Source organism: Passer domesticus, chromosome 9 (assembly GCF_036417665.1).
Source record: "Passer domesticus isolate bPasDom1 chromosome 9, bPasDom1.hap1, whole genome shotgun sequence".
In the NCBI taxonomy this organism is placed as follows: domain Eukaryota; kingdom Metazoa; phylum Chordata; class Aves; order Passeriformes; family Passeridae; genus Passer; species Passer domesticus.
The window spans coordinates 34765529-34792995 of NC_087482.1; the positions used below are offsets into that span (position 1 = coordinate 34765529).

Genomic DNA, 27467 nt, shown 5'->3' on the forward strand with positions numbered 1-27467 from the left:
GTAAAACCTCTTCCACACCACGGCACCCACATGGCCCAGGATCCCCATTTCCAGGACCCCCATTCCTATGACCCCCATCCTCGGGATCCCCATTCCTGAGACCCCCATTCCCGTGACCCCATGCCCGTGACCCCATTCCCGTGACCCCATCCCCCTGATCCCATCCCCTGTGACCCCCATTCCCAGGATCCCAATTCCCGTTACCCCATTCCCGTGATTCCATCCCCAGGATCCCCATCCCCATGACCCCCATTCCCGTGACCCCATCCCCCATGACCCCCATCCCCAGGATCCCCATTCCTATGACCCCATCCCCGTGACCCCCATCCCCGTGACCCCCATCCCCATGACCCCCATCCCCGTGATCCCAATTCCTGTGACCCCATTCCCGTGACCCCATCCCTTGTGACCCCATCCCCGTGACCCCATTCCCGTGACCCCATCCCCGTGATCCCCAATTCCCGTGATCCCAATTCCCGTGACCCCATCCCCGTGATCCCAATTCCCTTGACCCCATTCTCGTGATCCCAATTCCCGTGATCCCAATTCCCGTTACCCCATTCCCGTGATTCCATCCCTAGGATCCCCATCCCCATGACCCCCATCCCCAGGATCCCCATTCCTATGACCCCATCCCCGTGACCCCCATCCCCATGACCCCCATCCCCGTGATCCCAATTCCTGTGACCCCATTCCCGTGATCCCATTCCCGGTGTCCCCATCCACGCCGCGCCCTCCCGCCGCCAGGGGGCGCCCTCCCGCCGCCAGGGGGCGTGGCCGCCTGCCCGCCCGCTCTGCGCGCGCTCAGCGCCGCCGCCCCGGCCCCGCCCCGGCCCCGCCCCCGCGCAGGCGCGCTGCGCTCGGGCCGTCGGTCTGCGGAAGAAGAAGATGGCGGCGCGCTCCGTGTGCCGGGCGGGCAGCGCGGCCGGGCGGGCGCTGCTGTGGGGCCCGCGCCCCTCCGTGAGTCACCGCGCCCCGCGGGGGCAGCGCGGGGACCAGCCCGGCCGGGCCGCGGGCGGCCCGCAGTGCGCAGTGGCGGCCGGGCCCCGCCTGTGCCCGGGCGGGAAGGTCACGGGGACGCGGCGGGCGATGCGGGCCGGGCGGCGGCGGCGGCTGTGGGAGCCCGGGCACAGGCGGGGAGCAGCGGCGGCTGTCGCTGTCACCCAGTGCGGGGCTTGCCACCGAGCCGCTGCCCGCTCTCTGCCCCGCTGCTGGGGTGCGAGCGGTTCGTGCGGCTTTTGCCGTGGCGTTTCCCCCCTCTTCAAACCCTGCCCAGGGGAACAGTCTGTTAGCAGCGATGACAGCCTTTGTTTTTACAGGCAGCTTTACTGACTTTGACGAGGAAGCGAGGTGCTGCCACCTATGCCCAGACACTCCAGAATATCCCTGAGACCCAGGTCACCACCCTGGAGAACGGCCTCCGTGTAGCCTCAGAGGAGTCCAGTCAGCCAACCTGCACGGTAAATTTAACATAACTCAGGGCTCATTGGAAACAGTCCGTCTTGCCTAGGCTGGTCTTCCAACGGGACAGACCTCTGTCTGAACCAGTGCTTTTGACAGAGACCCCACTGCTTCTCTTTGTGGACAGGTGGGATTAATATAGCAGCAGGAGGGCCAGACTGGTGTTGTATTGTCTTTAGACAAGTTTTCGTGCTCTACAAATTTGCTCAGCCTTAGAGTTTTTGTATGTGCAATAAATGAGCAGTAAAAGTTATCTCTCTGGCAAAACCAGATGTGGTGAAGCTGAGAGGGAAAAAACCAAAATATGTACAAGGAACAGTTGCTAGTTTATCCTTATTTTGGTTCTTGTAGCATAATATCTGTGGGCCAGACTTCTTGTCCCTGCTGTTGTTTGTGTGGTTAGGCTGCTGGCTGTTTTCTCTGATGCTGGTGCTCGTGGTTTTGCTGCCAGGTGGGTCTGTGGATCGAGGCTGGGAGCCGCTACGAGGAGCCGCAGAGCAACGGGGCTGCCTTCTTTGTGGAGCACATGGCCCTGAAGGTGAGGGGTGTGCTGGGCCTGCACACAGCTGCCCTGATATTCTGTCCATGCATTGGCCTCTCGTTTGGAGGCTGTGCCTGTGGAAGGAGGGTGTAAATCGGGTCATCTGAGTCCTAGAATCTTCACACACAGTATAAAAATGAGTCTGAAAAGGCATCTGACCTATGTGGTGCTTATTGCTTGAACGTGCAGCAACTTGCAAGCATGCTTGAATTAAAAATAACTCTTATTTACTATTTGTCCTCTTAAAGGAAAAAAGTGTGGCACACATAGAGCACTGTGTGATGAAACACCTTTCCTCAGGTTAGCACAGACAGTTCAAAGCAGCATTTCCTGTTGCCATTTATTTTATTTTGCTTTTCTTACTGGTCCAGCAAAGAATTCTTGCTTTTTAAATTATGCAGGTGTCTGCTGAACAGGGCAGAAGACATCTAAGCCTGGGACTTGCTGGCTCAAGTTCAGCCTGTGCCTTTATAGGCAACTACAGCATCTAGCTAGCTCTTTAAGAGATGGGCCCTGTATTAGAAATAGTCTTCTGCATCTATTTGTCTTCTGTATGTCATTGCTTGGATAGCTAGAAACATACTTATTTTTGGTTTGGGCTTGTTGTTAGTTTACTTCCCGTGATGTGCTGTTCAAACACTGCTGTCTCCTTCCCTGCTGAGTTTGTGTTGGTTAGTGGTGATGACAGCCTTTATTTTTTCAGGCACCTTTATCGTGTTTCAATAAACACAAGCTTTATTGACAGTTTGTGTTGGTCTTTCAAAATACACCTCAGCCATCCTTTATCTAGAGGAAATAAACAAAGTATTAAATCTTCTATCTTGTGCACCTGCCCTTGGCTTTTATGAATCACATGACAGTCTTTATTGTTATTTTCATTGTTTTAATCCTGACCTAAAGGGAAGTTTGTTCATTCCATAACTGAGTATATCTGGTTTCCTTTAGGGCACAAAGAAGCGTCCTGGCTCAGCCTTTGAGAAGGAGGTGGAGAGTCTGGGAGCTCACCTGAGCGGGTACACCTCCCGCGAGCAAACCGCCTTCTACATCAAAGCCTTGTCCAAGGACATGCCCAAAGGTAGGATGGCCAGGGGCAGAGTCTGGCTGGGAAGTTAAATAAGTGCATGGGCTTCTGTTTCTCACCCCCAAGCATCTTTTGTATCAGCAGACCAGGGACTGAAGTTGAAGCTGAGCAATAAATTGGAGGTTCTGGTTGGTAGTTGGAGAGAGCAGTGCAGTGATGTGGTGCTTCAAGACTGTGTGTGCATGTGTCCCTAAACCAAGAGTTCCAGTTATGTCAGGCTGCACTGCATTGCCAGCAGGGGAGATGGGAGGGATTCACTGGTTTGTGGTTGTTTCATGGAGCTGAGCAGCTGAGGTCAGTGACAGCTGCTGTGGGAGGAGTCCTTGGTGCAGCTCTTGCAGGTGCTCCTCGTGCTCTGTGCTGCCATGTGCTGCCTTCTCTGGGTCAGTTTTGGGCAGAGGCAGTGATTTGAGTAGGGGCCTTACTGTAGACCTGGGGTGTGCTGTAGGCATCACAAACTCTCTGTGAGGATTCATTATGTATCTGGAAGAGAACCTACTTCTGACATACTTCATCTTCTGCAGATATAAGCCTGCACTCTACTGGTGGGCGTGCTTGGCAAACTGATTTGGAGACTTCTTGCTAAACCAGTGTTGTTTGTTCCTCCCAGATGCTTTGGGAATGGGTAGCACTCAGCTCTGTTATGTTGCATGCCCTCCCCCAGCATGGTTTTTGCTCACTCCTGTGTGTCTCCTTTCAGCAGCACTGGGTAGCAGTCAGGCAGTGGGGTGCTAACATAGGAATTGTGTTGCAGCTGTAGAGCTTCTGAGTGACCTTGTGCAGAACTGTGCACTGGAGGATTCTCAGATGGAGAAGGAGCGTGGTGTCATCCTTCAGGAGTTGAAGGAGATGGACAGCAACCTGGCACATGTCACCTTTGATTACCTTCATGCCACTGCTTACCAGGGGACTTCGCTGGCCCACACCGTTGAAGGGACCACAGAGAACATCAAGTGAGCAGCAGGCTGGATGTGGTGCACGGCCTAGGGGTGCAGTCCATGGGGTGCATGACTGCTGCTTCCTGGGTGTGATGAGTGCAGTGTGTACATGGAGGTGATCTGAGCCCATGGGCTTCTCCTTGTGCCCTGTTTTCCCCATTGGCACTGCTGAAAGTGTAATGCTGCATGCATTCCTTAGAACCACCCCATGCAAGTCCTTCCTGGGGCTGGAAGGGACAGGTCAAACCTTCTCCCATACTTCTCAGTTAGAAAAATTAGAGAGCTAGGGGTGCTGACTGAAGCACTGACCTTGTGTTAGCTCAGTGACTGGATTCAGTACTCTCCAGTCTGTATTGAAGTCTGTCTTTAACTCTCCATCTTGGCTGCTGGTTCCTAATCTTTATGTTCTAGAAGTAGAGCTCAGGACAAACACAGTACACAGTGCAATGTTGCTTCTAAAAAGCACTGTTACCCTGCAGCAAAGACAATCACTGCTGTCGCTGCACTGTGAACTTGCTTCTTCTAAGCCTCTCTTGCTTCCTCTAGAGTTGGAGATGCTGACATTCTGGGTCTCTGTGTTCTTTCTAGGAGGCTGACTCGAGGAGATCTGACTTCATATATTGATACTCACTTCAAGGCACCCCGTATGGTCCTGGCAGCTGCTGGAGGTAAGTTCTAGATCCTTGTAATCCTGGGGAGCCTCGGTATTTTCAAGCATGTGATCAGACTTGTCTCACATCACTAATGTAAAATCAGATAATTTTGTTAAATTAGTCTGTTTTAAGACTGGAGATCTCTCTCTTTATTATTGCCAGGTATTTCCCACAGAGAACTGGTAGATGCAGCTAAGCAGCACTTCACTGGGGCACCTTTTACATCCAAGGGGGATACTGTGCCTGTCCTCAAGCGCTGTCGCTTCACAGGGAGTGAGGTAAATTTGTTTTGGTCCACATCAAAATGAGCAGCTGTTGCCCAACTGTGGAATGAATGTGAAACCAATTACAGCTGCTTCTCAGTGGAAAAGTCTGTTCATGTGTGTCGGAGAAGCTGATGATGCACCATCTTGGTAGTGCTCCCATGTTCTCTTCTTGGGGATTATTGCCACGTGTTGGGTTTTAGATGGGACCCAAACCCATTACGAGTGTGAGGCTGGTGCTCATACTGTCTGCTGCAAAACTCACATCACAACAGCTGGTTTGTGTTCAGTTCTGCCTGGGATTCTTTCATTTCACTGGAATAGCATCAAGTGCCCCAGTTTGTCAGCCTGGCATCGCAGCAGGCTGCAGACAGATCACAGTGTTGATGCAGTTCTCCCCCACTCTGATTTTCCAGATCCGTGCCAGAGATGATGCTCTGCCCCTTGCCCATATTGCTCTTGCTGTGGAGGGGCCAGGATGGGCTGATCCAGACAACGTGGTCCTCAACGTGGCTAACGCTATCATAGGGCGCTACGACCGCACCTTTGGAGGTGGGAAGGTAAGAGCCTTGGGAGAGCAACAGGGAGAGCCTGGAGCCTTTTCATGTGAAGTATTATGGAGAATGTGCTTTTTTATTATGGTGGATATGCTTTGGGAGAGGCTGTTGTGGTTAGCTTCCAGCTGTGAAGGGGTTAGGAGCCTGGAAAGTAGAATAAAAGTGTAATTGAGGCTAATCCAGGACAGTTCTTGAGAGGTGATGCTGGCAAATGAACTGAACCTTTTGTGGAAGAAATGTAGCTGGTGAATTCACAGCAGCTTATTCCCACCCTCACAACTAACCACTCGGTGGGGGTGGTGGTGGAAGCAGGACAGAATACTCTACAGTCTCATGATGTAAGCTTGTCTTCCCACTGCAGAGCAAATGGAACTTGTTTAAAACCTCAGTATTGCATCCATTATTGTCTGAAATCTGTCTGGTCTGTATATCTGTGCTAACCCCTGCTGCTGGGAGACCTTGTCCTTCTCATTTTTTCCCACTCCTGTGGTGGTGTGCATACCAGCTTTTCATCTGCAGCTGGGAAAGGAAATGGTTCTGCTGGATGGACTCCTAGGCCATTGTCTGTGGCTTTTCCAGCAGTGGTTCTCATCTGTTGACCACATGAAAGCTCTAAATTAAGCTCTCCTTCAGTAAAGTGTTCCGCTCTGTCTTGTCTATGGTCTTTGTGAAAACAGCTCAGTGGGAAAGAATTTGAGCTGTGAGGAAGCTGAAAATGAAATGGCTGACAGCATCTCCTTATTTACAGAATCAGTCCAGCAAGCTGGCTACGCTTGCTGTGGAGCATAATCTCTGCCACAGCTTCGAGCCATTCAACACCTCCTACTCTGACACCGGCCTCTTCGGTTTCCATTTTGTTTCTGATCCTCTGTCCGTAGATGATATGATGTTTTGTGCTCAGGGAGAGTGGTAAGTACAACTTTGGCACACGTTGCTGTTCAAGATGTGAGCCTCTTGTAGGAGACTGAGCTGCTGGGGCAGGGTATTAAGTTCACAGAGAGCGGTGTCTCTTTATGAACTTCTTGGTAACTTGCATTCTGGTTAAGTGATCCTGTAAGTGGTTTCTGTAAATCTCTAAGAATGTGGCTTTTGAGGAGCTGTTTCAGTCCCTTAGGGCTCCTCTGGTCTTTTGTTCATGCTTTCAAGTATTAGCACTGAGGCTTTGGGGCTTTTTATATACAAGTGAGATCATTCCTTAGACAAGGCTTTCCTAGGTGCCCAAGAGACTTATCTCCATTGTCTTGTTAAGCCTGAGCAAAGCAGGCAGAGTTCCTGCTGCTCGGGCTCTTGTCTTGTGGCTGATGAATGACCTGCTGCTGGAATCATGCCAATGTTTGGGAGCCTTCTGGCTGTCCATCTTATTGTGTCCATGAACCACTTCAAGGCTACATCTGAGCTGCAAGCCCTTCTGTGTGGAGCAGGTGGAGTGAGCCCTTGCCCCAGAGACGTGGCCCATTGGCAGGAGAAGAAGGGATGTAGCAGCTGGAGTCCAGACACACCGTGGAGCTGTCTTGTTCTTCCAGTATCAGTTTCCATAGCAGCTTGCCATGCATGGGAATGGCTGACACGCCTTCCCTCTCCTGTGATAGGGCAGTGCACAGCACGTGCTGCTGGGCAAGCCAGAGCCAGCCCCAGGGCTGCTGAGCCTCGGAGTGTAACTCAGCATGTATCCTGCTGCCTGAATGCCCTGCCTGTGTGCTGGAGATCCTGCCTCCTGCTGCTCTGTGGAGATCCAGGATGAATGTCAGCCTGCAAGACAAGCGGTGTTGATAACAGCTTATTTTTGAGGAGGCTGGGGAAAGGGAGGAATTCACTTTCTGTCTGAGCAGACAAACATCTTTAAGAGCTTTTGTTGTCTTCCATGTCTTCTCCAGGATGCGTTTGTGCACTAGTACCACGGAGTCAGAAGTGACAAGAGCCAAGAACTATCTCCGAAAAGCCATGGTGGCTCAGCTGGATGGTATGTTCTGGTTTATGGATTGACCACTGTGCAGCTTTCAGAGGGTTTCTGCTTGAGGTTCTCCTGGGGAGCAGGACCTGTGCTAAAGATTGCAGTTCTGCTGGCAGGCACTGGGCAAAACTTCCTTTTCCTGCTCCACGCTCCTCCATGTTGTCAAAGCCTCTGACCCCAGCCTTCTGTGCTCCCAGGAGTAACTTAGTGCTGGTGACTAAGAAGTGAGACCCTCAAACTGGTCTGCCTTGGCTCTAACATTTTGGAGACAAGTAAAGAAATCTGTGTAACATGTAGCTCCTGCTGGAGCTGTATAGAGTGGGAATTAAGAGTGTGCTTTGTTAGCAGAGGGTCTAATGCTTTGAGTTTCTGCTCTGTGCTTTGGCTGATGATCAGGCTGTGCAGTTCTGGAAGGCTGCTTGGTGCACTGACCATGCAATATCTTCAACATCCAGGTACCACACGAGTGTGTGAGAATATTGGAAGCAATCTCTTGCACTACGGACGCCGTATCCCTCTGGAGGAGTGGGATGCCAGGATTTCTGTAGGTATCCATTTGTTTTGGCTGGGATAATACCTGAGCATGGTTGCTGTCAGCGTTGTCTGGGCTTAGTCTGCTGCAGTAACATGTGGCTTGCTTACCCATTAATCAGACTGCTGGAGTCAGTCCAGTGGTTATCCTGCTGGCTCTGATGTAACTGTCAGAATCTCTGGCTTAGACACAGTGTATCCTGTGTCCCTGTGACTGGAGTCAGTCCATCCCAAAAAGAGGGCATATCATTGTGTTAAGCAGCACAACCTGAACTTCCTGTAACAGTTTTCCTAGTGGTGTCCCACACCTAATTTGTGGAATTTCTGCAGCCACTCTGTTCCTTAGAAGACTTCTGATTTTGGCCTTGTCTTCTGTACCCACAGGAGAATGCACTGTGTAGGAATGTTAGCCATCCTTGCAGGCAGAGCTGGGCAGTTGGTGCAGATGGCCCCAAGGGTCTGATTGTATCTTTTAATGATCTTGATATGTAATGGCAACAGTTAGTTGCAACTTTGAGAAGTGTAGATCTGCTGGAAGAGTCATTAATTGCTTGTTTGATCTTTGTTAGGCCGTTGATGCAAGAATGGTGAGAGATGTGTGCAGTAAATACATCTATGACAAATGCCCGGCTATTGCAGCAGTTGGTGAGTAGTAGGTGACAATCAGTACACACTTAAAAGACAAGGCAGGGCTGAGAGCTGAGTGGAAGTGATTTGCAGGCAGTCCTCATGTGTCTGTCCTGACTCGTTAAGCCCCTCTGGTTCTCCACTGATACCCTCCTGCACATGAGGTGTGCCAAGGCACATTTGCCACGAGATCAGACTTGCAGGTGATGCAGCTGCAGTGGCAGCGAGCTGCTGGCTGTCCTCCCACCTCTGCCTGCTGTGGAGCTGTGACTAAGACTGGGAGTCCTGTAGCTGGGTGCGGGCCCAGCACGTCTGCCAGGTGTCCTTACCCTGGGGTCAGGGTGGTTTATGTAAGGGAAGTGAAGAGACCTGATTCTCCTGTGCTGCTCTGGCATGTCTGTCTGGCCAAGGACAAATTCCTTTCGGAAAACCTGCCTAAGCAGCTCAGCTCTGCTGCCTCCTTCCTGTGTGTTGAGAATTCCCCTCCTCCTTGCAGCTGTTTCCTCTGGCCTTCAAAGTGGAACAGGTTGGTAAAGGGAGACAGTCTTTGAGCAGGAAGTTGAAATGGTGAAATGACTTCCCTGTATTTGATACCTGTGTGGGAGCTGTACTGAGCATTGTGGGGCAGTGTGAGAAAACACCTTATTCTGTCAGGAGCTGGTATCTGCAAGTTTTCCTGATGCAGCTTTGAGCTGCAGTGTGCCTGGTTTTGTGCAGAGCTGCCGTGGATTGCAAGCACAGGCTGCTCTGCCACCATCTGCTTCGAAGACCATAAGAAACTGTGCAGGGATTTTTAACTATGTCTCAAAGTAACTTGACTCCTGTTCACTCAGGTCCCATTGAGCAGCTCTTGGATTACAACCGCATCCGCAGTGCCATGTACTGGGTCCGGCTCTAGGATGTGGTGCCTGCAGATTGGAGATAATGGAGCTGTGGACTGTGACAGGTTCCCTCTGGCACTGACTGTCTTGGGCACCACGGGCAAGCTGAGGCCATTCAAAGCAGCTGTCTTCTCTGTGTTAAATGTATAAAAATAAATACATCCCATGTGGAGTTGGTTCTGCTGGTGGTCAACTGTTCTTCCTGCGTGGTGTGTGTAGACATTGTTAAAATTGCCAAGCTGGGGAGATAGGATGTGAGGAGCTGGAGTTGTTGATAGGCAAACATCTGTCCAGAGGGGCTGTGTTACAACAACCCATATGTTTCTAGATGGAGATGTGTTACCTCTCATCTTAAGCTTTCTTGATATCTGTAAACCAGCTCAGTAATGAGCAGAGATTATTGTCTAGTGGTGGTGTTGGACTACACATTCTTCTTTTACTCTCCATGCAGTCAGGCTCAGCTAGGCAATAACTGAGAAGCTTCCTACTGGCCTATACCCATAAGATAATCTCTAGGTCTGAGTAGTTGGAAGAGCTACCCAGCCGTGCCTTCTTGGTGTCAAACTGGTTGTTGCTCCGTTGTCTTGCCTCTGGGAAGTTGGAACATGGAACAGAAAGCTGAGCAAGGGGGATGGAGAAGAGTTTCCCACCAGGTGGCACTAGCCTTTCACAACTACCCTTGGAAGCTGCAAGGTATTCCTGTTTGATTTTTCTCTTTGGGATACATGTCTCTGAGGTTCTCATTTAATTTCCAGGTTCTGCCCTGACAAGGGAGATTAAAAATAGTGTGAAAGTTTCTCAGAGTTAGTCATTACACTTGAGACTAATCCCGTGTACTAAATCATTTGTGCTGAATCTGGATTCTTGATCAGAGAGTCAGTGTGTCTGAGCCCATTGCATATACAAGGCAAGTTTGAAACTGTTAAATGCTCTTGATGCAATTTGGGTTTAACTATTGTCACAAGCTCTGGCTTGTTACAAGTGCACTGAGGGCTGAACAACTAAACAAGCTCACTTATGCCTTCAGCCCTGTGGAATCAGTAAATGGTTCTGTCTTGATTTTGTGACTGCAATCAGACTGTAATCCTCTTTTATCTTCCCTTGCTATATATTTTCCCCTCTTGGTTAATTTCCCAAAGTGTTATGCAGTTGGTGAGAAATACAAGGAAAGAGATCCTTGCTTAGCATTTCCTACAAGTTTTCTTCTTTGGAGGTATGTCTTTGGGAATGTATGTTTTCCTTGAGTAATTAATTCCTCAGGCTCTTCTGCACTAGTTTATTCTAGGAACACATTCAAACCCCTCAGCAACGGATGCTTTCCAAGTTGCTCTGTTTTTCTGGAAAAGCAGCTAGTTGTGCTGAGCCTTGCTCCCAGCACTTCTGCAAGGACCAACTCCTGACCAAAGGCTGCAGCTCTGCTAGGCTGCCTGGCTTATGCAGCCTTAACTGGATTTTGTAGATGCTTTTTCCATGTAGAACTGTGAGTATCTGGGCTGATTGGACAAGGAGCCATGCCCTGCTGAGAGGCACTGGATGCAGAGGACTGTTGGGTGCCTGTTAAGAGTTAAGGCTGAGCTGTGCCCAGGATGTTGGCACTTTCAGGCTGCAGTTGTGGTGGCACTGTGCCTTGTAGTGCCTGTTGTGTTTGTGTGCTGTGGCAGCCCATGCCTCCAGAAACATGAACGTCTCACCAGCTCCAAAGATTGAGAGGCTTGCCATATTATTTTTTTTCCTTGGTAAACAACAATTGGGGATGTAAAAGGTGGGGAAGGGAAGCCTATTCAGGAGTCAAGTGTTCCTGCTTGGCAAAGACACCATGCTCTGAGCCTTATCAGGGGCTTGGGAAGTGTAACCTGGAATTGGTGCAGAGTCATTAAGCATTTGGCAGCCAAATGCTTTGATGCTGGAGGAACTGAAGCTCTAATCTCGTTGGCAGGTCTCTTGCTGTTGGAGCTGTATGGGGGTATTTCTGTTCCTCCACCAGAGTAGCCTCAGTCCAGGGGAGTCCAAACTGGGAAATGTCTGGCATGACAAAGTGTCTTATCTCAGCTTTTCCTGAACCTTGAAAAAGAGATCTTTTGCTGGACCTCTCCCCCTCCCCTCCCCTTCCCTCCTGCAGTTTCCGCTGCCCAGTGAAGGACAGTGCCAGAGGATGGAGTTGGAACCATCCCTAGAAGCATCCCAAGTTCAGTGTAACTGGAGATGGCCTGGGTGACCTAATAAATCTGTTTCCTGGCTCCATGGACAATGCAGTATTGTTCAGTGGGGCTCTTTGACCAGTTTAGTTTTCAATGGCTTAAGTGTTTTATTTTGCTACTTGGAAGGTTACTTGGGATCCCATTAGTCTGTGCTGATAAATTTAGCCTGGTATATGGATTGGCCTTTGCTCCCTCCCCTTCTGCATGGTCTTACCCTCTCCAGATTAAGTCCCCTCTTTCAAGGTATTGTGATTGCTTTTACTCCATGACACCTTGGCATTCCATCTGTTGGCTGCTGAAGGAGAGGATTTGGAAAGGAGGATACTGTGTGCTCCCTGTGCAAGGCTCTGAAGTTCCCTGCACAGGATTTCAGTGGCTTGTCCCCACTACACAGAGCTATTCCAGGAATGTAAACTCCAGCAGCGAAAACGGTGAGTGCTCACTAGAGCCCTGTGCTGAGTGCTCCATGTTGTCCTGGGCTCTGCAGGGAGAGCTGCTGGTGCCCCCAGTGCAGGGCTGCAGGGCCCAGCAGATGCACAGGGTGGATCTGCCTGTGGAGCAGGCAGCCCCTTTGATATGTGAGATGCTTGTTTGTGATTCGGGTGCTTGCCAAGAGGGGCCACAGCAGCCAATTGTCAAGAGTTGCCTCACCTGAGCTAATTACCCACCCTGGAAAGTACAGTTGATACTCATCATGGGTGCTGAGCCAAGCCTGTCCTGGGGAAGCAGGGAGCTGCAGGGAGGCTTTCACAGAAACGAGAGGCTTGGAGCTGTGCCACTCTTTGGTGCCAGAGAGCTTTTGGGAGGAGAGCTCACAGCCCTCTGGGCCTGCTTCTCTACCTGCTGTCCTGCCAAGGCTGGTGAAAAATGGCAGTGGGAGCCATAGGTGAGTGGGGTTTAGAAGACAGGGCAGCAGTGCAGCTCTGTAGTGTCTTGCATTGCTGGAGCTCTGCTCTGCTCAGGCCCCTGGTGCAGGGATTGTCTGAGGTGTTGGTGTGGCTGTGGCCAGGACTTTCTCCCCCATCCAGCCCCTGCACAGTGTGGTTTGCTCAGGAAAGGGATGGGCTCTCCCTGTGATGAAGTGTCACCAGTGGGGCTGCAGGATTGCCAGGCTGAGGGGGGTAGTCCTGAGCAGGACTCCTGCTCTTCACTGCTGAGACTTTGTACTAAAGGAGAGAGGAGCAGTGATCAGTGGTATGTGGACACATATCCAGCAATCCTGTTTCCTATTTGGAAAAGGAAATGCCTCGTGTAAAGCTTTAGTGTATTCATTGCGTGGAAAAGCAGTGGACAAAAGGCCCATCCAGGCCTGACTGCCAGCAGAGCCATCCCGGGCTGCTGGGAGGCACGAGGCATGGTGGCAGGAGCTGCCTTTGTCTGCACTGGTGTGCCTGGAAGGGGTGAGCTGGAGCCCTGAACGCCCTCATTAAAAGCTGCTTTACCCCACACGCCATCCAAAGAGGTTGGATGGTTCTCACTTTTCCATGCAAGTCTCTGCTTTCCTGTGCTTTCCCCTTATACATTTTCCTTCCTCGAGGCTGTGAGGTTTTTAGTAGGGCTGCCAGGCTGAGGTTTGGCTTTGTTGCCCATTCAGACCATCACTGAGGATGCCCAGAAAAGCTATTTGAAGTGTGGGGTGTGGAGAAGGATCTGCCCAGGAATGGAAAATGGAGCTGCTGGGAGGGCAGCCTGGGGAGATCCCAGCCCTGCTCTGTGAGAGCAAGAGGGATTTTGTTCTGTGCAAAAAGGTGTCAGCAGTACCTGTGCTGGATCACCTGCCAGGTGCCCTGGAGACTGCTCCTGCTCAGTGTCCCACCATCCACTGCTGAGCCTCTGCCACGATCTGGGGTTATTTAAGGCTCCACATCCTGCTGTAGTGTGAGCTGCACAGCAGAGACAGCATGAGGAACACGAAGGAAGCTGGATTGAATGCCTGAAGCAAGGTTTAAGGTACTGAAACAGGAGCCTGAATATTTGAGTGCTGTTCCTGGTTCCACCAAGAGCCTGCAGTGTGACATGGAGCATTCAGGTTTTTGGGACACTGTGTTCAGGTGGGTGCTGACACCAGGTGCAATGCACAGAAATAAAGCTGCTCCCCATGCAGTGCCCTCAGCACACAGTGACTCAGGTGTGCAAAGCATTTTGTGAAGCAGCCCCACTACTGTGCACTGCTTTCTGCTTTGCATGTGACTTTTATTCCGAGTAGGCACTTGGATAATGCTCCAAAGGGAACATGCTGCTTATCTTTGATTTGTTATATTTAGGGAAGAATGAGTTGGCTCTTCTGGAGGGGATTTTTTTCTTCCTCATTTGAATGTTTAATCTAGGGAACTATAGTAATGCTGCTTCAAGATTTAGCAGTGGATGTATTTCAGCTTCAGGAAAGTGCACTCTGAGTTTGTCGGGGTGCAGTGTAGAGCTCAGCATTGTACAGATTCCTGTGTACCAAACCCATGGCCCCCAGTTCAGGTCATGTCACTCTTGAGCAAAGCTTGGAGTGATGGAGAGACAGGCTCGGTGTTACCCATGGAACACCAAGGGTGGGATTTCCAGGTAGGGATAACTGCCTGGGCCAGGGCATCTCTCACAGCAAGCTTGGTGAAGAGTGGCTCTAGGAACTGCAGCAGCATGTGGCAAGTTCCTGCCTCTGCTCCCCTGGCATGAAGGATGCCCTGGCACACCAAGAGGCTGTCAGGGGGAGGAGATGGCAGGTGAGTGTGCTGGAGTCCTGGGCATCCCAGCTCCACGTGGCAGTTCTGCTTTTTGCACCCCTTCCCCCCCAGCTGCTGCGAGGCTGGAGGTCCCTGCTGCCCCTGGCTGCTGTCCACTCTGGTTCTGCGGCTTCCCCTGCTTTGTTTACTGCTGTTCCAGATGTGCAGCACTTGGCAGCAGCCCCTATGACGTGGGAACACAAGTATCTCCTGTTCCTGCCTCGCACGCGCAGCAGTGACTCACAGGTGACCTTGCCCCAGCTCTGCTGAGGGGGATGGAGGATGAAGTTCATGGTTCAAGGTGAGTCCTGAGGGTGGTGAGGGGGCAGAGACAGGATGCTGTGCTCTTCCCTTCTTGCTGGCAACACAGAGGGGTGCTGCTGATGTGGTTTCTGCAAGGACCTGGAGCTCTTGAGAGCCCCTAAGTTGTCACTGCTCTGGGGATGCACTAAGTGGATGCAGATCGTACCCCAATTGAGCTCCACAGCACCCTGCCCCTCAGCTGTGGTCCCTGTGTGGGATGTACGTGCCCCCCGCCCTGTGCCATCCTGTGACGCACCCTCCTGCTCCAGGAGATGTGAAATCATCCTGGGGAGGTCTGGGAGGGAGGAGTTCCCATGGTGACAGACAGCGATTCACCCGGCAGGGCAGGGCGGGTACTTCGTCCTTTTTATTCCTTTCTTCTGGAGTCGGGCACCCAGCCAAAGAGCTGAAGGAGCAATGGCACAGCCTCGCAGGGGAGAGACACAGGGCAAGTCTGGTCTCGTGAACTGCATTAATCCCTCTGGAGCAGCTTCCCCTGCAGCCTGGCTGCTGCCCCACACGTAGGGGCGAGCCTGACCCTTCCTGCAGCACTGATTCCCTGGGTGCTGGCTCCCTGCAGTTTCCTCACCACCCAAACAGACTGATGAACAGACCTTAATCCTCCTTCCCATGGATCATCGGTCACGTGTGAAACATTCAGGGCAGTATCCTGCAGCTGCTGGGGTTCCAGCACTGTTAGCCAACATACCCTGCTGTGGGCAAGTGTGGGTAAAAGAGCTTTGTGCTATCCACATGCCCTTATCAGTGCCCAAGGCCTGCAAAACCCCTTACCCAGAGGCTGCAGCATGGCCCAAACTCTCTAGGGGTGAGTCCCCCTTCCTGAGCCCCTGCCTGTCCCAGGTGAGGCCCCTGCCACGCCCGGGTGGGAGCTGTGCCATCCCCTCCCTGCAGCTCCTGGCTGGCCTGCACGTCTCCAGCTCCCCTCCAGCTGTGGGTGATGCTCCCCACGGCTCTGCCGGGCTCCCCTTGCACAACAAGGAGCAGCCAAGCCCCAGGAGAGCGGGACAGGGGCTCTTTCATCAGTCCTGCCAGAAATTTATAGAGCTGCAGGTAGTGTTTACGGGGGTTGATGCAGGTTGTGAAACACTTGAATAGAGGCAGAGAGGAAGCATTGAGCAATCACCCTGTCCTCCCAGCCATCAGGCCTGCATCCCAGATGCAGAAGTGGGGAAGTGAGAGCAGTATCATGTAAAAGAGGAGTGAGAGAGGGACAGCCTTTCCCTGGCACAGGAGCCGTGAGAAATCTGGATTTGGAGAGATGAGGTGGGCAAACTCTTCCTGTGCAGCTCCAGAGTGTGAGTCTCTTGCTGTCACTTGTGAGCACTAGCTGGTGTGCTGCTCTGCCAGGGCCAGGGGAACCAGTGCCTGTGGGCTGGCAGCAGGAGGGACTGAACACAAGGCATTAGTGACTTGTTATTTCCACATCTTGGGAAGGCAGTGTCAGTCCCCTGTGAGCTGTGGGTCCTAGGACAGCCATCCAGCATGCCCATCCTTGGGGTTGGGATAGAAACCCATGAGGACTGGCTCCTTGAACTCACAAGGAATAGCCAAGGTATTCCTCTTGGCAACATTCCTCCCCTGGGAATACAGCTGAGCCCTGCAGACAGGGAGGCATCTGTTTTTGCTGTTGAAAGGAAGAACAAATATACCCAGCCCCATCAAGCTGTGCAAAGCCCCTGCAAGGAGCAGCTTCTTGCAGCACAGCTGGCAGCATCCCTGGAACAGCTCCAGCTCCCTAGGCCCACATGCTGCCTCTCTGCCCTTCTTCCCCCCTGCTTGGCAGATGCTGTGAGCCCCTGTCACCACCCTACTCCCCCCCAGCACCCCATGCCATGCTGCTGCCTTCTCCTGCAGGTTCTGCAGGGCCCACAGGGGCTCCCACGGTTGGGTTAGCCTGCAGCTGGCCTTGTGTCCTTGGGTGCTGTGCCGGGAGCTGGGCAGCTGCCATGTCCCAGAGAAGCTCAACATTAGGCAGCAGAACAGATTCCATGTGCAGGGAAGGAGGTGCTGCCTGGCCCATCTACCCCTGTACCATCTGCTCCCAGCCTGTGCTGGGAAGGAGGCATGGGCAGCCATGGCTTCCTGGTGCTTGTCCCACTCTTATGGGGAGTGGGGATGGTGCAGGGTTTGGGATCCGATGGGCAGCTTGTGCCCACATGTGACAGGGGCTGCTGTGCTCCTCCTGCAAGTGCCCTGGCTCTGCAGGGCTGGGCCCTGTCCAGAGCACCCCTGCTTGGCTGCTCCTCTGTGCCCCTCCAGTGCTCTGAAGCCGTGGTGCCCCTGGGAGCCAAATTTGGGGCAGAGCACTTTGCAAGGCCAGGAGCAGCCGCTGCTGTGCCAGCCCCCCAGCTCGGAGCAGGGCCTGAGCTGTCCCATCTGCCACAGACCCTCTTGGAGGGCTGCAGGTGAGGGCTGGAGAGGCACCTCGGTGTTTGCAGGTAAGATGATTTCCTGCCTTTCCCTAGCACTGCAGGGAAGCCCCAGCGCCCCGGCCTTGCCCCGAGCTGCTGTCGCAGGCCGGCTGCAGGAATGCCACCTTTCACCTCTGCCTCTGTCAGCCGGCCCGGGGCGCTGGGCTGCCCGGGGAGCCCGCAGGGCCGGGCAGCGCCGCCGGGCGCGGGCGGGCTCAGCCCCAGCGTGTCCAGCCACGCTCTGCACGCCCCGGCCCAGCCCGCACATGCCCCAGTGTGTGCGACGTGGGCTGGCAGCTCTCCCTCGGCTTCCCTTCATCTCCTCCTTCCTGCAGGCATCCCGGAGGAAAGCGCTCGCCCTGCTCTGCCAGTCCTGGCTCTTGGGGATCCCCGGGTCTCTCTCTGTGCACCCCAAGCCTGGCTGTGCCCCGGGCACTGCCAGCCACTGCCTGCTGCTGCCTGCAAACCCTGCAGCCAGCACTGGGCTGGGAGCACCAAAATCCTCGTTACCCCAGGGCAGGGAATTTTTATCCACCCCTACAAAGAAGCAGCAGGAGTTTCCTTTCCCCAGCTGCATGTGCTGGGCTGGCTGGGGCATCTCTGGGGCACAAGCACCACATGGGACTGTCAGCTTGAGGAAAAGGCAGCACTGGCCCCATGCAGAGGTGCTGGGGGAGCTTTGCTGCACCTGGTCCCTGCATTTCTGCAATCATGCCCATTCTCAAGGGCAAGGTGAGTTGATTTTACTGAGCCTGGACCCAGCTGCAAGTGGGGACTGCAGGGCCAGAAGGGAAGGGGAGCAGCTCGTGCCTCAGTCAGTCGAGGAGCTGGATTCCTGCAGGAGAGCCAGGCTCTGTGTGTGGCTACCTGCAGCATGGGGCACTTCAGCCCCTGCCTGCATTCTGTTTACAGCTTCCCCTGCCTCCCCCTGGGTCCCTGACCCCCAGGCCAGCCCCTCTGGGTATCTCCAGCATCACCCAAATCCCAGCACAGGATGCAGCTGAGGGCAGCTTTTTAACTAGGGACTCCAGAGCCCCATTCACTGCTGCTGGCTCCTTATCCTGCTTCCATCATCCCCATTGTCACCTTCCCTTTCTGCCATGCTGGCCCCATGCCATTGCAAAGCCCTGCCAGCCCTTGGCAGAGCCCCGGTGCTGCCTGGCTCTCCCCTCACTTACTGTCCCTGAGAAGCAGCCTGGCCTCTGTGGTCACGCTGACCAGGGCTGCCTTCTCCTGCACTACTTGGCCAAGGGGAGGGTCACATCCCCGTGGTGTCACCCTTCCCTCCTGAGCCCATTTGGTGTGGCCAGTGGGGCCTGGCCACAGTCCAGCACAGGTTCGTGCGATGCTGATGAGCAGCTGTGCTGGCAGCAGCTCCAGACACAACAGTTTACATGAGGAAAAGCTTTCCATCCCTCCACAGCAGTTGTGGGAGAGCTGGGACATGCAGCCACCCCCTGGGGAGCCCTGATGGGGGGCTCAGCAGGCTCAGCCTGACCCCAAGCTTGGCTACAGTGGGGCCACTTACCCCCATCATCATTCTGTCACCAGACTGCTGCTGCCCCCACAGCAGATAAGGTCCCCCAAAACCGGGAGCACCCCTTCACTTTGGACATCCCAAGAGCTGCTGGGCAGAGAGGGCAGCTCGTTGGTCATGACTTCATTCTGGTGTCATACTTTGATTCCTTTTGCCACAGGGATGTGGCCTTGGGCAGCAGCAGGGTGGAGGGTGCTCTAAGCTGTCCCCTCTGGCACGGAGGAGCTGGGAGGCTTCTGTCTTTTCCCTAGTAAGAGCAGCCTGGAGGGCTGGCATGGCTTTTTTCCCACCCCAGACCCACCAGGAGAGGTCAGCAGGTGGTAAGTGCTGACCGTTTCCCACCCTGGTCTGTTTTCTGGTCTCTTGGGCTGCTGGGTTGTCCCATGGGGTGGCACAAGTGTTCCCCAAGGCCACACTGTGAGTGTCACCCTGTCCCTCTGGGCTCTCCCCGAGCTGACTGGTGAGAGCCAGGGCTTGTGGGCCCCTTTCCTGGGATGCTGGGCTGGGTGGCTGGGTGCCACTTCATGGAGCTGGCGGTGGCTGGTGCTGAAAGACATTCCTGGAGCATGTCTCAACTGGCCTCTGTGGCAGACATGGTTCCCCCTCCAGGCTCTGGCCAGATCCTCCACTCCTCCCCTGCCTCGGCACTAGCCCCCTGCTCTTCCCCTCCCCAGTGTAAAGGTGCTGGGAGAAGTGGCCTCTCCCTCCCAGCAGCCCCAGAGCTGTCCCGTGCATCCCCACTCACTGGGAATGCTGATGTGCTGGAGTGAGGAGCACTGCAGGACCACAGTGGGGCCAGAACACTAAAGCCCTGTAAGGGTAGTGCTGAATCCCAGCCCATGTTAGATCAGCACCAGAGGCAGTGGCTGCAGAGGGTGGAAAGGGTGGGCAACAATCCCCACAGCACCACGAGTGCAGCAGGCTCTGTACTGCACCATGGTGTGTGACTCATCCCGTCCCAGAGAGCAGAAACCTCACCTGGGGCTGAAGATTTTCTTCTTTCCTCTAAGGCAGCAGCGAGGCCCCATGCCTGGCAAGCAGGGGCAGGGAGAAGCTCAGCTCCTGTGCCTCCCTTGTGCACACTCTCAAAGCAGGGGTTCCCTTCCGTGGGGGTGGCATGAGCCCTGTGGGGCTCAGGGTGAGTGCTAGCCTGGGCAGTGCCCTGCAAAGACCACCTGGAGGTGTCCTGGAAGGTCTCATGATCTGGCCAGCTGTTGAGTGTCATTTGGGAACCGGGTTGGCATGCACAGGTGAGGAGCTGGGCTCAGGGTCAGCCCTACAAATTTTGTTCAGTGTCAGTGTAGAGGAATCAGCACGTTCTGGGGCCGAGCCGGGTGGGAGGTGGGGAACCCCAGGTCTGGGCTGTGGGAATGACTGGTGGCTGGGCTGCCAGCCTTCCAGGCTTTGAGAAGGGTTTGCAGCCTTTCAGGATGTCCCCGGAGGGACTGGCGCGGGGTGCCCGTGAGTCACTCACACCTGGCGCTCTCCATCCGCAGAGGCAGCGCCGGGGGCCGCGGATTCCTTCCCTGCTCCTGGTATGCGGAGGAAAGCTGGGAAACACCGCGGAGGCGGAGACACCGGTTTTGGGGACCCAGCAGCCCTGCGCGCCCCACTCCAGTGCTCATGTCAGGCAAGATGGTCAACATGCTGCCGGGCTCTCCGTGGGCGACTGGGACTTGGGGACCACCCCAGACCAGTGCCTGCCGCACTCCTGGGGGCCGGGTGGCGGGCAGAACCCCCGGCGTGGCTGTGAAATGTCGCTGCCCCGGTGCCTGCCGTGCCCGCCGGGCGATGCTCGGCCCGGCGCTGCCCCCGTTCCGTGGGTGACCCCCAGCCCCGTGCCCCGCCGCGCCGTGGGGCTGCTCCGCAGCTCCGGGCCCGGGGCCAGCCACAGAGCCCTTGGCAGGCCCCTCCGCTCCCTGCTCAACGAAGCCCCTTGTCTAATTGGGACAGGCCGCCCTGTCTTCATTAAACGGGCTCTGGCGGGAGGAGGGTTTAGGGATGGTCCTGCCCCGAGGATGCCGGACTGGCGGCCGGACCCGCGGGGCTGGGGCAGGCAGGGGCAAACCTGCGGGCACGGCGAGCTCCGGAGCCCGCCCGCCAGCCCTGGGCCGGGGCTGAGGTCTGAGGAGAGGAAGGCTAATGAAGAGGAGGGGATGCGCTGCTTGCTGTACCTTTAAGAAGAGCGAGGGCATCGCCGCTCCTCCCCTGCCTGGGAACAGCTTGTGCCTGGGAAAGTTGCCTGCAGCCGACCCTGGAGCATCTTTGCTCGGTGGCCGGTGGCCCTGTCCCCGGCCCCCAGCTGCGAGGTGGCCCTGGGCCCCAGAGATCCCCACTGTTGCTCCTCTTGCTGCCCACAAGAAGATGCCCCTGGACCTGTCTGTCCATTGCCCTGCCAGGAGCCGGAGGGGAGCCCCTGGGGCAGGGGCCAGGAGGGCACAGGTACGTGGGGTGCTGGGGACAGGTGGCATGGGCTGCATGGCAGGTTCCGTGAGCCAGGGTCAACCCCAGGTGAGCACAGGCACCAGAGGGGAGGATGAGGTGCTGTGTGACGTGCCCCAATGAGCAGTGTGGTGCCACAGGTGCCCTGGGGGTGAGGAGCACCCTGAGGGCCAAGGGTGCACCCTGGGCTGAGGAGGAGCCTCAGGGAATGTTCCCCCAGTCACTGGATGGGCAGGAAGTGAGACCAGGGCAACACGGGGTCCCTGCCTGCCTTGCTGGGCATCTTCTCCCTTTCACCTCCTCCCAGCAACTGCAGCCACATCACCAGTGGCTTTCCAGCAATATTCTCCAGCTCTGGGGTAGGTCTCAGCCACAAGTCTGCTGTGAGATGGTGTTCTGAGCAGGGCAGGATGATGTCCCCCCAGCTGACTCCAGCACAGTCCCTGTACTAGAGCCATGGGTGCTAGGGCCCCATATGCTGGGTACCCCAACTGTGTGTGCAGGAGAGATCCTGAAGAGATCCTGCAGCCTCGTGGGAGCTGCGCTGGCATGGGGAGCAGCCCTTCACCACTAGGGCCAGTGCTCAGAGCCAGGCTTTGCCCCAGATGGTGCCAGGGGCTCAGGTCCCTGTGGCAGCTCCATCCAGGTCTTCCTGGATCCAGGCCCCACGTCTCCAGGACACAGTCCCGATGGATGGATGGATGGATGGATGGATGGATGGATGGATGGATGGATGGATGGATGGATGGATGGATGGAAGGAAATGGGTGGAAGTGGGTGGCCAGCTCCTGGCTGGCAGGTGCCAGAGCTGCTCACCTTCCTGAAAGATGCTGGAGGGAAAACTGCCTTGAGCCTTACTGGAGCCCACTCAGCCCCTCACGGAGGTCTCGGTGGCAAATCCAGCAGCAGCCGTTCCCGGGTATCCAGCCCCCTCCGGCTTCATGCCTGTCCCGGAGCCGCTGCACGCCGTACGGCCGCGGGGCAATCCGGGTGGCGCTCCAGCGGGAAGAGCCCGAGGAGCCGCTTTCCTTCCGTGCGTCCCTCTCAGGGCAGCGGGTGGGAAAAGCCCTTTGGGAGGCCGGGCTGGGCGGGGGCCGCGCCGCTCCGCTCCCCCCGGACCGTGCTCCGGGCCGCCCTCCATAAAGGGGCGGGAGCGCCGGGGGCCGGTGCGCGCCGGCACCGCCTGCGCCCGGCACGGCTCGGCACGGCTCGGCACGGCTCGGCACGGAGCGGCTCGGAGCGCTGCGCGACGGAGCGGCCCCGCGGGGGCGGTGGGTGAGCGTGGCGCTGTGGCGGGGGTGGGGGACACTCGCGGGACCGAGCCCCCGTGCGGGCACCCGCGGGCACTCGGGCACCCTGCGCGGGCCGGGCCGGGCCGGGCCGGGCCGGGCCGGGAGCCGCCGGAGCCACCGCGGGGTACCGGGCCAGGTGCGTGGAGGCGGAGGGGCAGGGGCTGGCGGGCAGGGGGCTCCAGGCAGGGGGTGGCAGGCAGGGGCAGGGGCTGGCGGGCAGGGCTGCCCACGCTGGCTCCCCGCTGCCCTGCAGCACCTTCCTGGGGCGGAGGAGCCCCTGCGGGCGGGGGCCAAGTGCAGCCGCTGCCGTGGGGCAGGGAAGGGGCGGCGGGGGCAGAGCCCGGGCTGCAGCCGGGCCGGGCGCTCTCGGTGTCCCCGCACCGCGGACAGCCCCAGCGGCTGCTCCCGGGCCAGCTCCCGTCTGTCCCGGGCCGAACGGGGCTCCCTGCGCCGTGGGGTGCCTGGGGCGGCACTGGCACCCTGCCCTCCCGCGCTGCCAGGCGTTCTGGCACGGGTGGTGCTGGGAACCTCCCCAGCTGCTGTCCCCAAGGCTTGGGGCTGGTGTGACACCGTGGTGGCAGCATCCTGTCCTGCAGGCTCCCACGATGAGCGGCCAACTCCTGCTCCTGGCTGTGCTCCCGGCGCTCCTGCGTCCTCCAGCTGCCATGGCACAGAAGAGGAGCCAAGGTAGGTGCTGAGCCCTGGGTCCACACGGTGGGTGGGACAGTAAGAGGGCTTCAGCACCAATGTGCCACAGTGCCAGTCTGTGCCCTGAGTGCTGCCACTGTTCCGCAGCAGTGTGTGAGGATGTGCTGGAGGCTGACATCGCCTTCCTGGTGGATGGCTCATCCAGCATCGGGAGGAACAACTTCCGTGCTGTCCGCACCTTCATGGAAGAGCTGGTGGGGCCCTTTGTGCAGGTGGTGGGTGAGAAGGCAGTGCGCTTTGCCGTGGCACAGTACAGTGATGACCCACGGTGAGCCCAAGGGAGGGGGCACGCGGGGTGCAGGATGCCAGGGCTGGGAAGTGACAGTGTCCCCCTGCACTCCCCAGGGTGGAGTTCTCATTCTCCCAGCACACTGATGGCACAAGTGTCCGGAGGGCCATCCAGCAGCTGAGCTACAAGGGTGGCAACACACGGACAGGCGCTGGCCTCCGCTACATTGCTGACAACTTCTTTGGCCCCGCGCAGCGCCGGCCTGGGGTCCCCCAGGTATGTGCAGAGCAGTGCTCCTGGCAGCACGGGGAGGAGTGTCAGGCCCATGGACCCCATGCTGCATCCCACAGTTCTTTCCTGGCCCTGCAGATCTGCATTCTCATCACGGATGGCAAGTCCCAGGACGATGCTGAGGGGCCGGCAGCGAAGCTGAAGAGCCAGGGCATCAAGGTCTTTGCCGTGGGTGAGTGAGGCTTCTGCACCACGTGGCAGAGTCTTCTGCTTGGTTCAGGTTCCTCCCTCACCCACCATCTCCCTCTGTCCCAGGAATTAAGAATGCTGACCGCAAGGAGCTGATCCGTGTGGCCTCAATGCCTACTGAGGCCTTCTTCTTCTACATCGGCGATTTCAAGCTGCTGGACACACTGGTGCCACTGATAACACGAAGGGTGTGCACGACTGTTGGGGGCACCCTGCGCCTGCTGGGTATGGGCCCCACCCTCCTCCCTGAGGGGCACAGGTGCTGACAGTGCTGGGTGCCAGACTGTGCACCCTTAGCATCCATCCCACCCCCAAAACGACCTCCTGGCCATCCCGTCCCATTGGGCACACATCTATGCTGCCATAGCGAAACCTCCTCTCTGCTCCGTGCACTGTGGAGCCAACAGCCCCTGTGCTACCCCACAGATGGGCCAAGCCACGCTGGCCCCTCCAACCTGGAGGTCCCGGAGCAGGGCCTCGACAGCCTGCAGGTCCGCTGGAGAGCAGCCAGCGGCCCCATCACTGGCTACCGGGTGCAGTATGTGCCACTGACAGGGCTCGGGCAGCCCATCATGGCCGAGAGGCAGGAGGTGAGTGCCCCCACCTGAGTGCTCAGAGCTCCTGGGGGTTCCTGGTGGCTCCACGTGTGACCTGGGGAAGGTGAGGGGGTGACACTGTTCCTGCCCAGGTGAGCGTGGGGCCACGGGAGACAAACACCGTGCTGCGGGGACTGCGTGTTGGGACAGAGTACCTGGTCACTGTCACCGCCCAGTATGCCAACAGCATCGGCGAGTCGGTGTCTGCCCGAGCACGAACCCGTGAGTGCCCGTGTCCGTAGGGAGGGGTGAGTGCAGGCACTGGGGCTGGGCACTCATCCCTGCTTCTGTGTGCCTCCAGAAAGCCGTGCTGGCCCCATGCTGGATTTTCGCGTGGTGGAGACTGGACCAACCTTTCTGCGGCTGGCCTGGCAGCCTGGCCCCGAGCCCCCCCAGGGCTACAGCCTCAGCTATGCTGCACAAGGTGGGGGTCGGTGCTGCCTGGGTACCCTGCCTTTGTGCCTTTGTGAATGGATGCATGCCCGGAGTGCTGTGGGTGTGTATGCACCCACCCTCACCACGGCAGCCGGCACGCGTGCGCTGGGTGTGGGGCGCGTGTGTGCTGAGGTGTGCAGGCAGCCTGTGTATTCCTGCACCCCGAGGCTTCATGCGCAAGGTTCAGGGTGTGTGCTAGAGCGTGCACAATGGCTGGGGGCCTGGCGTGTGCCCCCGTGGCTGCTGCACATGGGGGGCAGGCCCCAGACCCCCATCCCAGCCAGGGACGGGGCTGGAGCCACACACCTGGCAGCCCCACCCTGGCCTCGGGCGCTCCAGGGGGTGCCCCTGCCCTGGCCCACTTCCCAGTCTCTTCCCGGTGCTCCCCACCCCTGGCACTGACTGGCATCCTCAGGGCAGGGTGCAGGCCCACAGACACCCCTTCCCTGCTGGGCCTGGTGTGTGCTATGTCCCTGTGCCCCCCACCCCCTCCAGGAGCAGCCCAAAGAGAGGAGAAGAGCCTGGCGGCCAGCGCACAGTCAGCCACGCTCAGCAACCTGCAGCCCAACACTGAGTACCTGGTGATGCTCCAGCCCCACTATGCACAGCAGCCTGCTGTCCCTGCCACCCTCACCGCCCGGACACGTGAGTGCTGTGCCCAGCCCTGGGCCCAGCCGGGGTTAGAAAAAGGTTCCTAGCACAGGGATGCCCTGCTCCAGTCACTGTACCCCACTGGGATGGGGCTGCCTGGCCTGGTGCTGCCTGTGGGGGTGGGATGGGGATGCAGGTGAACATGGCTACAAGGTGATGGTCCGGGCCCCAAAAGTTGCTCGCAGGGCAGGATGCAGCACTGTGTGCTCCCAATTTCCTTTGCAGCCTTCTGGGAGTGTTTCCATCAGAGCTTTCCTCCCATGATGTAGAAAATGTTGATTGAAAAAATGCAGGGTTTGAGTACAGTGCCCTGTGGGAGGAAAGTGTGGTTTCCACCAGGGCAGAGGCTGTTGGAAAGCATCTCCGGGTAGGAGTGGGGGTGAGGCCCCAGGGCAGCACCTTTGCAAGCATCAGATTTTGGCAAACCAATTCTTTCAGCCGCCCCAGGCAGTCTTAACCCACAGAAGGTATTTAAGGCATTAAGAGGAAGACATTTGAGCTCCATTTTGCACAGTTTGATGCTTTGAAGGAGCCGCTGAGAGCAGGCTGCACTCAGTGGCCTCAGTGTGGTTAGCATCCGTGAGCAGGGGCGAGGGGGCTCCCCGGAGACAGCAGTTTGCAGGTGAAGGTGCTTCCTGCTGCCCCCTGCCCCATTCTCAGGTGGGAGATGGACATCACCTCACTTCCACAGGGCACCTGGTGGGCGTGCAGCACTTGGCTGTCCACAACGTGTCGGCACAGAGCATGCTGCTGGCCTGGCAGCCTGCCAGGGGTGCCACCGGCTACCGGCTCTCCTGGGCAACCCGCACTGGTAGGGGCCTCTCCCACAGTTTGTGCCCCTTCTGCTGGTGGCCCCTGTGGGGAAGGACAGGTGGCACCTGCTGCCTGACCTCCCCGAGGCACTGCTGCACTGGCTCCCACAGGGCAGGACAGGCGCAGGGTGGACCTGGATGCCGGGCAGGTGTCACATGCATTGGTGGGGCTGCAGCCCAACACCGACTACGTGGTGACAGTGGCCCCACTCTTCGGGCAGCTGGAGGGGCCCGCAGCCACTGTGCGGCAGAGGACAGGTAGGGGTTGGGTACAGGTGATGCCACCTGCTGCTGGGCATGGGAGGGGGCAGGGACCAGCCCTCATAGCCCCTGTCCTTGCCACGTGTGGGGACCAGAGGCATGGGCTGGGTGGCTGGCAGCAGGGTGGCACAAGTACCCCGGCCCATGGGGTCCCTCTTGCAGAGGCAGGCACAGACCAGACGCTGCAGACCAACATCCTGGGCCCCACATCCATCCAAGTGCTCTGGACCAGTGCCCGTGATGCTCGTGGCTACCGTCTGGAATGGAAGAGAGCCACAGGTAAGCTCGGGGTGCCTGTTGCCCCTGTGGGCCCTCCATGCCAGCAGCTGGCTGTGATCCTTCCCTTCCTGCAGGACCAGAGCCCCCCAGAACAGTGTCTCTCCCCAGCAGCACCAATACTTACCAGCTGACGGGGCTGAAGCCGGGCACTGAGTACCGCATCACCCTCTACACGCTCTATGATGGTGGGGAGGTGGCCACCCCTGTCACCACCTTTCAGACAGGTCAGTGCTGCTGTGGGTCCCCTGAGTTGTCCCCCAGCATTCCAAGCCTTTGGCACGGAGGGATGTCCCAACGGGCATTGCTCAGCCTGAGGGCTGCCTTGGCCATGAGACCCCCAGGTGTCTGGTCACAGCCCAGGGTGAGTATGGGGGTCGTGCTGCCCAGGCTGTGCCACTCCAGCTGTGCTCACATGTCCCCTCCCAGGCGTGGAGGCACCCGTGGGTGCAGTGTCAGACCTGCGGCTCGTTGAGGAATCGGGCAGGTGGGTACGGCTGAGCTGGACCGGGGTCCCCGGTGCCACCGAGTACAAAGTGGTGGTGCGCAACAACCAGGGTGAGTGTGTGGGCAGGGCCACGGGGGGCACCTGGGGCGTCCTGAGCAGCTGGCACCGAGCC

At 57.0% G+C, this 27467-nt stretch overlaps 2 protein-coding genes across 2 annotated transcripts in view; both read left to right on the forward strand.

Annotated features, from left to right (window-relative positions):
* Window positions 1-829: 829 nt before the first annotated feature.
* LOC135307991 (cytochrome b-c1 complex subunit 1, mitochondrial) lies at window positions 830-9656 on the forward strand. Its single transcript, XM_064432686.1, has 13 exons — window positions 830-960; window positions 1320-1460; window positions 1913-1999; window positions 2948-3077; window positions 3838-4036; window positions 4610-4689; window positions 4837-4952; window positions 5354-5497; window positions 6243-6403; window positions 7369-7454; window positions 7901-7989; window positions 8546-8621; window positions 9437-9656. Exons 1-13 carry the CDS (start codon window positions 889-891, stop codon window positions 9499-9501), a joined length of 1446 nt encoding a protein of 481 aa, XP_064288756.1. The 5' UTR covers window positions 830-888; the 3' UTR covers window positions 9502-9656.
* An 11086-nt stretch (window positions 9657-20742) lies between these two features.
* Window positions 20743-27467, forward strand: part of COL7A1 (collagen type VII alpha 1 chain) — a 30765-nt gene continuing 24040 nt past the window's right edge. The window contains exons 1-15 of the mRNA XM_064431735.1: window positions 20743-21107; window positions 22996-23086; window positions 23195-23375; window positions 23453-23612; window positions 23706-23799; window positions 23883-24041; window positions 24243-24406; window positions 24505-24634; window positions 24714-24836; window positions 25343-25492; window positions 26190-26309; window positions 26422-26568; window positions 26734-26850; window positions 26925-27074; window positions 27277-27405. Coding sequence (XP_064287805.1) covers window positions 20808-21107; window positions 22996-23086; window positions 23195-23375; window positions 23453-23612; window positions 23706-23799; window positions 23883-24041; window positions 24243-24406; window positions 24505-24634; window positions 24714-24836; window positions 25343-25492; window positions 26190-26309; window positions 26422-26568; window positions 26734-26850; window positions 26925-27074; window positions 27277-27405 — 2215 coding nt within the window. The 5' untranslated portion in view covers window positions 20743-20807. The remainder of the gene's footprint in view (window positions 21108-22995; window positions 23087-23194; window positions 23376-23452; window positions 23613-23705; window positions 23800-23882; window positions 24042-24242; window positions 24407-24504; window positions 24635-24713; window positions 24837-25342; window positions 25493-26189; window positions 26310-26421; window positions 26569-26733; window positions 26851-26924; window positions 27075-27276; window positions 27406-27467) is intronic.

Bases quoted from the DNA above. Each gene is read 5' to 3' on its own strand.
- LOC135307991 (XM_064432686.1), top strand. From the start codon at position 889: ATGGCGGCGCGCTCCGTGTGCCGGGCGGGCAGCGCGGCCGGGCGGGCG. The intron at 4,953-5,353 runs GTAAATTTGTTT...CTGATTTTCCAG, and splicing joins GTCGCTTCACAGGGAGTGAG to ATCCGTGCCAGAGATGATGC. The intron at 7,455-7,900 runs GTATGTTCTGGT...TTCAACATCCAG, and splicing joins CATGGTGGCTCAGCTGGATG to GTACCACACGAGTGTGTGAG.